Genomic DNA, 11,354 nt, shown 5'->3' with positions numbered 1-11,354 from the left:
GGTGGCACAGCCTGAGCAGCTGTGGATACCTGCCCTGATCAGGCTGTGACCCTCCAAGTGGTCTCGAGGGAGGGTTTGGGGACAATCCTGAGCTGCAAGGTGAGGCTGCGGGTTTGTGAGCTTTTGTGCAAGCCGGCAGTGGGGTGCGTGCAGGTAAATGGCTCTTGGAGGGCTTTGGGGACCTGTCTGCTTGTCCCAGCAGCCCTGTCACTTCTGTCGGCATGAATATTAACACGGGTGGAAGGCCCTAGCAGATGAGACCACAGTGTGGTTGGACAGTGCTTTCTCCATCAGACTGACACMAGGCTGTCCTGTCCAGTCCCATGCGTGACAAAGGGCGTTGGCCGTGATTTCTCCTATTCTCCTCTTTTTTTCTTTGCTTTTTCTCCCCCAGATCTACCAATTTAATCCTTTCCAGCAGGTAGCAGCAGCTCATTAAGTAAGTCTTTGTGTAAAGCAGACCAGCTTTTTCTTGACTGAGTTGGAGAGAGCGTTGCCATGAGCCCTCATCCGGATCGGCGGTGGTGACGGGGTGAAGCGGTGTGTGCGAGCCAGGATCCGAGGCCCTTTTYGTCCCTCCACCTCCTGGTTGCTTCAGATGGCCCCGCGCGACTGCCGAAAGGCAACGTGGCCAAGCAGGCTTCTGTGGTCTGCCTTTGCATGCAAGCCTGTTCATGAGTCTTGCCGTGGGAGGGACCGTCTCCACGAAGTGCTGTGGGCATTAATTGCGGCGATGTGGGCTGATCTTCCTAACCAGCAAAAACAGAGTAATAACGATAATAAAACTTGTGCCAGGGATGGGGGAGATGTGGAGCACCCGATGGGCTGGGCATTGCAGAGTCGCCCTGGTCTCAGTGTCAACACCGTGCCGGGGTTGTCTCCCTGGTGTCCAGGTTTCATTGGTGCTTCTGGTGGAGATGTTTCCAACGTCTTCTGCCTTGATGAAGCCAAGAGGGCGATGGTAGCCAGAGCAGCCAAAGGGCTCTGAGCTCGGCTCTTACCCCAAGCGCCTCTCGTGAGCCCGAGCCAGCCGCTGCTTCTCTGCTGGGCTCAGCTTCCCCATCTGTGATGCAGGGACTGTTCTTGGCTTTGCAAAGGATTTGGGAAAGTTGCTGTTTATAGAAGACGCTGGGGTGCTTGAAGGAAGATGTAGGGAAGGATGAAATCCAGCAGCTCTCCTCTCCGCCAGAGCGTAGCGGGTGTTTCAGCGCTTGGAGGATGCACAGAGACCGCCGGCCTCAGTTTCTGGGCCAGCCTGAGCATCTGTAAACTTGCAGCGTGTTGCTGGGCCTGCCGATGAATTTTCTCTTCTTTCTGAGCCCTGGGCTGCGTCTCTGTCCTGCCCTCTGCCCACCATGCCACATCCTTTTAGGCTGACCTGGCTGCCTCCTCCCACCTCTCTTGGTCTTAGCAGAGCCAGAAACTCCTGAAGTGGGTAGCACGGATTGATGCGATCGCTGAAGTATCTGCCTGTGAATCTTGGCTCCGGCACCAGCTTCCTCCTCTCTGGCCTCAGGCGAAGAGCCCAGCCTCCCTGCCTCGTTTCTCCCAGTGTCTGGAGAAGAAACAAAGGTGCGATGTGCCTGCCTCCCGCAGTGGTGTTGCGAGGATGAATTAATTACTGTTTGCAGGGAGGTGGAAAGAAGGGCTCAGCGAGAGGRGAGATGAGATGTGATGGAGGCGCAACGTGTTCTTCTCCACGTCTGGCCCCGAGTCCTGGCACACCCCATGCTGGTGCTGTTTGCCTGCAACGAGGGGAATTGGGAGCTCCATAATGCAGGGTCTGAGACAGGAAGGAGAGGCTGGAGAACTGTCAAAGAGGAGGTGCAATGTCTTTTCCCAGCACGTAGCACATTCCAGAGGGCTCAGTGCAAGGTGTTAGTCTGCTCTGGTGCTGAGAAGGGAACAGCCCTGCTGGTTAATGCCACCAAAGACTCCTCCTGGTTGCTCCTTGGGTTTTTGTAGCTTGGAGTTGAGTACTGCAAGCCTTGTGCAAAGCTCCACGTACAAATGGAGCTGTGGCCCAGCTGTGGGCCAGGGTAATCAGCTGGCATTGTCCAGAAGGGCAGCCCATGTGTGGAGGAAGCCACGCTGCGTCAAAGCGGGCTTTGGCCAAGCCATACTTGGGACCAGCGAAGAGGTCAGCAGGGTGTCGCGTGCTGCAATGGGGTTTTTCTCTTACCTGTTGCTTGAGTTAACGCCAGGCCCGGGTGGAGAGGCACTTTCCAGCCCTCTGCCCCAGGCTGTGCTCTGCTGGTTTTCATGGGCTCTTGCGGTAGTTGCAGCCCTGATCTGACTGTGCCTGGGCTGTGTCCTGGCAGAGGGTGAACCCTTCTTTGGTGGTGGTGCCAGGAGATGATGCTCAGGGAGACCAGCCGCCTTCCTCCCCGCATGAGCCTGGAGTGACGGAGGCTGGGCTCAAAGCAGCCCCCGTGTGGCCCCACCAGCCCTTCTCAAGCAAAGACACTTGGGCCCTTCGTGAGCTGCTCAGCCCCAACCCTGGGTTTTCCCTGTGGTCCCTTCTGTCAGCTGCGGTTGGGGTAGGTGACCATGGGTGGTGTGATGGGGTAACAGCTTGGACCAGGGGTTATCCTAAACCTTTCCAGCTGAATTCACCCACATCTGTGTGGTGGGACTTTCATCATCAGCTCCCTCTACCATCACAGCCTGGTTTTGGAAGGGAAATGCTACATTGGGACCTCTTCCTGCCCCGTGTTCCTCCTCTACCCGGAAGACATGGTGAGCAGGGCTGTCACAGCCCTGCTGCCTCCATCACTGCCTCGTCCTGGGGAGAATCCCTGGGGAGTTGCTGTGTCTTGTCCTAAGCTGCTGGTGATTTCTCAACCCTAGAGCCAGGTGGGCAAGAAGGGTCCAGAGCACTGTTGTGTTGCAGATCCGTAGAGCAGTTTTACAAAGCAAAGCATGTCGGGAGCCACGCGCGGCCGGCAGAGCGGAGCTCATAGCTGACAACGGAGGGAGGGAGAGAGGGGGGTGAGCCTGCGAGGCTGGAGACGGGAGGATTGGGAGAGGAGCATCCAATGTGCACCCGTCTGGTGGCGTCTCTGCGGGCAGAGCTGGGCGGTGGTGCGATGTCTGGGGACTTGGCAGGGCTGTGCGTGCCTGAAACCCCCAGGATGAGGTTGGTTGCTTGCAGCTGAGCAGGTGCCTCTGGTTGCCATGAATTTGGCCCCTGGGGGGTTCGGAGCTCTCCCAAAGAGCCGTAACTCGGAGACTGAGTGACTCCCAGGCTYCAGTGAAACCCAAGCTGGAGCAAACGCAGTGAGAAGGGCTCTGTTCCGCCTGCATCTCCCCTGGATCTGCCTCTTTTTGGAGGGGGGACAACGGAAACCTGCTTTCAAAGCCACCTTATTCTTAGACTYGTAGCAAAGTCTGGCACCTCGTTTCCCTCCTCCCTCGTAACRTGTAATTAGTGCTGCACGTCGGCCCTCGGCCACCCCCGGCAAGCTAAAACACGGGAACGCCAACCGCTTCCACGGGGTTGAGGCGAGGTGCTTTATCTAGCGACGGGGCGAGGGCACGCCGGCGGTAGGGTCCGGCGTTGAGCCCGGCCTCCTTTCCGGCGGGGCTGCACTCGGCTCTGCGTGGACTTCAGATGGATGCAGCCATCTGGGATGGGGGTTTTCACAGCGTGCTTGGGTGGGGGCGTGTTGAGACTGATAGAAGAAATATAAAAATGTCTCTTACCGGTACAGTTTACTCCCCCAGTTGCAGGTTGCCAGTTAAACCACGTGTGTGGCGCGCAGCGTGGATAAGGCTGGATATCTGGGGTCCGCTAGGCACATTTTGGGGCACTTGGCCATAGGTTTTGGCATCTTGGAGCTGCCTAGGTTGCGTGGGAAAGAGCAGCCTCAGCTTAGCCGCTTGCTAGCGTGAGGACTGGATGGAGGATGGAGGTCCTACCTACGAGGTGGCATGTGTTTGCAGACCCTCAGCTCACTGCTCAGAGTGTGTTTAAATGCTTTGTGAAATCAGAGCGCCGGGAACCTTCCTGGTTTCTCTCCCGCTTGTAGCTGTGACTTTTACGGCATTGCAGYCAGGGACCGGCTGCCTGGAAGCCCCTGCGGCAGGCAGGGACCAGCCACCAGCTCCTGGGTTGCAGTTAGGTCCTGGGAGACATGGCAGGACTGGTTGGTCCCTGGTTGATGCCCATGGGCTGGTGGGGCCGCGTGGACCAGCTGTGGCGCTGCCGCCTCCCGGGTGGGCGAGCTCCGCTCCCGCCGCGTCCCCGAGCGCCCGGCTGCTTGTCGYGCCGATAAAAGCTCCTTGGGTTGAGCCGCGCGAGCGCTATTCCTGGCTTGAGCGCTGACGGGGCCGCGGGCAAGCGGCTTCCCCTTCCCGTGCCTCCGTTTTTAAGGCTAGGAAACTCCCRGCACCTTTGCAGGGGACCTGGCGGTTGCGGGCAGCGAGGGGACCCCGCTCGCCTCTGCGAGCATCCCCACTGGGACGTCCCCATCCCGCCTGCGCGCCGGCCGGGTGCGTCGTTCCTGCCCTGCTTGTTTGAGCAGGGTGGAGCTGGCCGAGCCGGGCACCCCTTTAATTTTTAACCCGGGTTTCTGGCTTTGCCCTTAGGAAGGGCTGGGAAGGAGCAGCCGTGCCAACTCTTCCTCCGTCGCGCGCCGGCCACGAGCTCCGCGCTAGCGTCGGTGCGGTCGGTGCCGCTGGCGCGGCTCGCCTGGCCGAGCGGGGCGAGGGACAGCCTTGCCATGCCGTGCTGCGCCGCCACGTCCCCCCGGCCCGAACAACTTTCCCAGCAGAGAGCTGGTGGAATCGCTGGAGCAGAGCCAACGGGGCCGATCCGTGGGAGCCTTGCTGCTGCCGTTGGCTCTGGAAACCAGGTTGCCTAAAGGCCTGGGGAGGTTCTGCCTTGGGGCACCTGGTGCTCCCCCTCGGCTGCTCTGCTGGAGAGTCTCTCCATGCTTTGCCGAGCATGGGAACTATTCTGGTTGGGGCGCACATCTGGCGTGAGCCCCACAGCTGGGCTGTTGTCCCCCTCCAGCCCGTGGAGGACACATCCATACCCAGCACGTAGAGAAATCGAGAAGAATTTCACTTTTGGCAAATTTTTTTGACTTTCTGGCATGAACCCTCAGGCTTTGCACCCCTCTTTTTGGAACGACTGAGTCCCGGGTCTGAGTCTGATTTCATCTCCAGTGCTTCATCTCTTTGCCACAGTCCCTCAAACAGCATCTCCCCTGGGGATATGTCACCGATGAAAGTGTCAGGGGGACCCAGATGGGGAAGGAGACTCGATGGCTTTGATCAGCACCTGATGTGGTGCCTCGTTGGCCATTTGAGGGCTTCTGTCTCTTTGGGAGAGCTCTAGCTGCGATTTCAGTCACGGCAGGGCTGGTCGGCCCAGGGATGAGGCAAAGGACATGTGTGAGGAAGGCAGAAGCCGGCCTGTGCAGGTCTCCATGTCGTGGATCCCCTCCTCGTGCAAGATGGGCACTTTACAGTGGATCGGAGCAGTGGGAGGAAGCAGCTCCCGTGGGCTAGAGATGTGGTTTGGTTTCCACGTTGCGCCCTGGAAAAGTTGGGCAGCGGAGCTTGCGCGGGGATCCTGGTGCGGGGCTGGGTCCCAAAAGACCATCTTTAGTACTCATCTCAGATGGTCGCTTGGCTCCTGGTGTCCCTCACTTGTCCCCTGCTGTAAATGAGACAAACCCTCATGGGCTACGTCTCCTTGAGACTGCAAGCCCTGTGCTTAATTTTGCCAACCCCTTCTATGCTGGCCTTGTTTTGCCAAGCCATGGAGCAGGGAAAGAGCTTGTAGCAAGTGCTGGAATAAATCTGGGAGAGGAGCACGGCACTYGGAGGCTCCCCGCTGCACACAGCCTCGCGGAGCCGGACACACACTTGCTTAAAGCAGCCCGGCTTTGACGGCGGCTGGTTCTGCCCTCTGCCCTGCCCCAGTGACGGGGCCATTAGCTCCTTTGCTTCCCCCACCCCCATGCTGCCCCCAGCCATAAATACACCTTCCAGTTGTTGTCCTAAATTAGGAAAAGCCTGGACAAACCCTGCTCCGCCCGCATTCCTCCTCCGCCTGGTCCCGCGGCCGCTCAGCGGCTTCCCCGGACCCGGGGAGCAGGCGTGGAACCAGGTGGCTCTGCGCCCTCTCCGGCCCTGCATCTGCCTGGTGGAGTCCAGCAGGTTGCACGAAGGGATGAATTTGGACTTGCCCGACTGCCTGGAGCCAGGAATGAATCCCTGGGGCGATGCGAGGCAGGAGGAACACTTGTTTGATTGCAACAAGCGCTGGGAGATGACCTCCAAATGCTTCTGCTGTGACCTGTATGAAATCYAGAGTTGCTCCATTTTGGAGCTGTTGGGAGAGCTCGGCTGCTTTCCTGCTGCCCCAGCCGTAGCTGGCTGGTTACCTCCCTGTTCCCCTCCCAGATTCACCTCGAACGAGCCTGTCCCCGACCTCAAGTCAAGTCCTTTGCAGGCAGCAGGACGGCAGAGGGGAGMTGTTCCCCTCCGGGCTGCTTGGCCACTCTAAGCTCAAGAACGGAGGTTTTGGGAGCTGGGCAGGGGCTGGCGCGAGCTGCATTCGAGGTTTTCAGTGGTGGCGTCTGGGGACGCCGGCTTTCGTCACCGCTTCGAGACTTCCCATGGGTCTTGGCTGCGGTTTCGAGCGCCGTGCCGCGGCGTCGCTCCGCTGCCCGAGTTGCCCTGGTGCCGCGCTGGCCCGCGGGGACCGGGTTGATCCGCTTGGAAGCACCGAGGAGAACTGCGTCTGCGCTGGGAGTTGCTCCGCCRGGGGCTCACGTCCTCGGCGCTGCGAGGCATCTCGGGTCCCTTTCCCTTTGCGCCAACCTCGAGGCCACACGGCCCCGGCCATCGCTGGGGTCTGCGGCTGGTGGGTCTTCGGAGGGCTCCTTCGAACCGCGTCCTTGCCTGCCTCTCCTCCTCCAGCTGCCTCCTCCTTGCCCTGTGCTTCCCTCGGAGCGAAGGACAGCTGTGCGCGCACGAGGCTTYGGTCGCACCTTTATCACCCATCGGCTCCTCTGGTCGGGTCCCGCTCCCACATCCCGATCCCCAGGGCAAATGGGCTGGATGTGGCTAGCAGATGGGTCAGCGCAGCCGAAAAGCCGGGATGCAACACCCGGAACGGCTGCTGCTCACTTAGTTTGACAGTTTTTTTACTTTAAATTATTCATGATCCTTAATGCCCTGGTAAATGCACTGCACTCCGGTCTCCAAGAATAGCACGGCTCCCGTTCGGGCTCCGCTCCCCGGCTGTGGCGAAAGGCAGCCGAGATCGAGCGCGGCTCGATGCGCCTGCTTGGGACGGACCTGCCTGGACGTCCTCCTCCGCCCCTGGCCCCGGCTGAGTCACCTCAACCTCTTGAGGCTKCTGGACTTCTTCCAGCCTTGCGATGGTCGCAGCAGCCCTGCCCTTCCTCGTGGGGAGGCTGCGAGGAGGAAGAGGAGCGCCTCGAGCGCGCCGTTCGCGGCGGAGTCAGCCGGGCGGCTGTAGCCAGGTCGGCCACGGCTGTCTGCCAGGAGTCGAGCTCTCCCCGGCCCCRTGCGGCTGTTTATCGCCGGGGATCTTTGCAACCGGCAGCAAGGGACAGGGACGGTCTTCTGGCTCTGTTCCTTCAGCTTCCACGCCGGGGGGGGGCCAGGCTTTGCTTGGGGACGCGCTGGGCGCCGTGCAAAGCCCGGGCGGTGCGCGGGGGGGCAGGAGGCGAGGCGGAGGCTCTGCCTCGTGTGCTGGGAGCAGAGGGCAGCCAGCCGGGCTCGTCTCCCGGTGCGGCGCGCCTGGCTTATGCGAATTTAATTAAGTGCATGCGCTGGAGCGCAGGCAGAGCGGATGCAATGGGGCTGCGGGGAAGAGCGGTGCGCCCGCGGCCGGAGAGCAGGACCCTTCGGTTGGATGGGCGCTGCCGGGACTCGCCGCCGAGCTGGACCGCGGGAGGAAAGGGGCAGGCGCTCGCGGCGTTGTACGAGGCGAAGGCAGAGCTGGCGGCGAAAGCCCGGTCTCAGGCGTCCCATTCTGGGCTCTGCCCGCTGAATCCCGTTGCTTGTGCAGGGTAAACGGATCTTTCCAGAAACGGGAGAGCYGGTGCTGCCGTGTCCGGGGTTTTGCTAGCGCCCCTGCCCCAGGCGCCCCTTCTGCCGAGCGGCTCCTCCAGCTGGGGAGGTTTTAGGCAGGAGCAGAGGGGCCAAGCGTCGCGTCACGTCACGTCACGTCCGTACGGGGAGAGGAGTTTGGAGGGAGCTGTGCCGGGGGCAGGAACGGAGCCGGCTGTGCCGGGCAGCCCAGATGTGCCCCATCCCTCCGGATCCCTCACTGCTGCTGCTGGGGGTGCTGCCCTGGCCGTTCCTCGGGGTTAGCCGCTGCCCGAGAGGCGGTGACAAATTTGCAAACTCCAAACGACCCTTTTCCTTCCCTCCCTTTCTCAGCGTCCTCCCTCCCGCGCATCTCTCTGGCCGGGCAGATGCCCCCGTTGGCTGCCTGCCCCGGCCTCTCCCTTTCCCTCGGGGTTGTCCAAGCCCCTGGGAGCGGTGCTGGGTCGGCCCCTGCGTCCAGCGGGTCCCCACGGGAGGTGGTGGTGGAGGTGGTGGGCAGGTGCCAGGAGGCTCAGGTGTCTCGGACGAGCCCAAGCAGCACCCTGGGGCTGAGCCATGAATTCCTGGCTGCGTTTGACCCGAGAGGCCCCTCTCTCTCCAAGGGGTTTTGGGTTTTTTTTCTTGTTTGTCTGTTTGTTTGCTGCAGGTGCAGAACCAAAGGGACCTGCGGGGACCTGCTGGTTCTGCACCTCTCCCTGCCGGGCGGTGGGCAGAGSAGTCAGCGAGTTCTCAGCCTTGACCTGTCGTTTTCCCGTCTCCTCCTCGCTCTGCAGGCTGCAAAATCAAAGCCCTGCGCGCCAAGACCAACACGTACATCAAGACGCCCGTCAGGGGCGAGGAGCCCGTGTTCATCGTCACCGGGCGGAAGGAGGACGTGGAGATGGCGAAAAGGGAGATCCTCTCGGCTGCCGAGCACTTCTCCATGATCCGGGCGACGCGCAACAAAGTGAACGGGCTGACGGGAGCCATGCAGGGACCCCCCAACCTGCCGGGACAGACCACCATCCAGGTGAGGGTCCCGTACCGCGTCGTGGGGCTGGTCGTGGGGCCCAAGGGAGCCACCATCAAGCGGATCCAGCAGCAGACGCACACCTACATCGTGACGCCCAGCCGGGACAAGGAGCCCGTCTTCGAGGTGACGGGCATGCCCGAGAACGTGGACCGGGCTCGGGAGGAGATCGAGGCGCACATCACCATGCGGACAGGCTCCTTCGTCGACGTCAACGCCGACAACGACTTCCACTCCAACGGCACCGACGTGTGCCTCGACCTGCAGGGCGGCGCGGCCGGCTTGTGGGCCAAAGCCCCCAACCCTGCCCGGCGGCCCTCGGCCGGCCTCCGCAACGACAGCCTGAGCTCCTTGGGCAGCGCCTCCACCGAGTCCTTCTACAGCGGGCGGGTGGCGGACGCCAGCCCCACCAGCCCCTACAGCACCAGCAGCGGCTTCACCTTCGGCGAGCCGCAGGCGCCGCTGGGCTCGGACGAGTGCGACTTCGGCTTCGACTTCCTGGCCCTCGACCTCACGACGCCCACCACCATCTGGTCGCCCTTCGAGCGCTCCGGCAACGCCTTGCAGGCCTTCGGCGGCTGCTCGTCCTCCGTGGGCGGCTCGCAGCGGCGCCACAGCGGCGCGGCCACGCCGCGCCACTCGCCCACCCTCCCCGACGCCGGCGCGGCCCTGGACCACCCGCTGGCCCGCCGCATCCAGAGCGACCCCGTCAGCGCCTTGCCCTGGCTGCCCGCCCAAGGCTCGCTCTCGTCCTTCTCCAACAGCACGGGCTACTCCTCCTCGTCCTCCCTGCCCGGCAGCGTCTCGGCCGCCTCGGGTTCGCCCACCGACTCCAGCAGCTCCGACGGGCCCCGCAAGAGCTCGCGCGAGTGCATGGTGTGCTTCGAGAGCGAGGTGATCGCCGCCCTGGTGCCCTGCGGCCACAACCTCTTCTGCATGGAGTGCGCCATGCGCATCTGCGGCAAGGCCGAGCCCCAGTGTCCCGCCTGCCACGCTCCGGCCACCCAGGCCATCCACATCTTCTCGTAGCCGCCCGCCGGGGCGGCCGGCCCTCCCCTTCCMCCCCCCCCCCCAACCCAACAACACAGCTTTTTAAGGACTTTTAACTGTTTAAATCAACCTTTTTATTTAACGGATCAGAGCGGGGACGCGGGGCGGGAGGGGGAGAAGAGGTGACTATTCCGTGCCGGATGGAAAGCCGGAGGGCGACGATCGCGGGGGCGGGAGGGACGGCCGAAACGAGAGGGGTCGGGAGGGCTGGGGAAGAAGGGACCGAAGACGACGATGACGACGAGGACGAGGAAGAGGGGCGCGAAGCTGCAGAGAGGAGAGAGGAGGGGAAAAAAAAAAAAACAAAAAAAATCAAATGTTTACAGAATAGCTTTAACTCTTAACCCGGCTGTGGCGGCTGGGAGGAGAAAGCCCAGCTGTTCTTCAACAGTCCTTTCCAAATAACAGTATTCAGTTTGCAAAGTTAAATAAACAGAACGAAAAGGTCCGGTTGCACTTTTTATTTTAGGACACGCAAGGGTTGTCTTTTATTTTTTTAAAAGCATTCTATTATTATTATAATTGTTTTGTCGTCCGTTCTTTTTGTATGTAGTTATTTTTTTGGATGAGTCTCGATGGTTCTATAAATATATATATATTTTTTTTGTAACACAGGTCTATCTTCTATTTTGCCAATGTGAAAGCTGCCCCAAATGTGTTAAGAAAGGACGGGGGGGGTCTTGGCCGGAGGGGCCAGGCCGGGGCGGGGGCGCCTCGTGGGACGGAGAGGGGCACGATGAACACGTCACGTCGCAAAAAAACAAAAACAAATTTCTATCTCCTTTTTATTTTGTGGTTGTTTTTTTTTTTAGTTTTATTTTTTTATTTTTTACCTCTTTATGTATATGTAGGGAATTTATAGGAAAATATGTACTTTATTGAATAAATTTTAAAAACTAAAATATATTTTATTTTAAAAAGAAAATAACGGACCTTTAACCTTACATGGCTAAAGTACTGATTATATATTTGCTGAGCTGACTTGACGGTTATGAAAATTGTATCAAGAGTTTTATTTTTTGACTTCAAAGCCTTCTTAATAAAGACTTTTTACTATATATGAATCCACGGCCTACGTACGGTGTGTTGCCGCCTGGGACGTCCCGGCGCTGGCTCTGGGCTCCCGTTGCGTCCTCCGGCATCCGCTGCCGCGTCCTCGCCCCCCCGGGGCGGAAGYGCGGCTGGGAATGGGGTTTTG

At 60.2% G+C, this 11,354-nt stretch overlaps 1 protein-coding gene across 1 annotated transcript; it reads left to right on the top strand.

Moving 5' to 3' along the window:
* Positions 1-1,424: 1,424 nt before the first annotated feature.
* Positions 1,425-10,309, top strand: MEX3D (mex-3 RNA binding family member D). The gene is made up of 2 exons (XM_026072632.1): positions 1,425-1,572; positions 8,871-10,309. The coding sequence occupies exons 1-2, from the start codon at positions 1,449-1,451 to the stop codon at positions 10,133-10,135; spliced, it is 1,389 nt and encodes a 462-aa protein (XP_025928417.1). The 5' UTR covers positions 1,425-1,448; the 3' UTR covers positions 10,136-10,309.
* The last annotated feature ends 1,045 nt before the right edge of the window (positions 10,310-11,354 follow it).

The sequence above is a fragment of the Apteryx rowi genome, unplaced genomic scaffold, assembly GCF_003343035.1.
Source record: "Apteryx rowi isolate R43461 unplaced genomic scaffold, aptRow1 scaffold_1091, whole genome shotgun sequence".
Classification (NCBI taxonomy): domain Eukaryota; kingdom Metazoa; phylum Chordata; class Aves; order Apterygiformes; family Apterygidae; genus Apteryx; species Apteryx rowi.
This window is presented reverse-complemented; position numbering and strand designations above follow the sequence as displayed.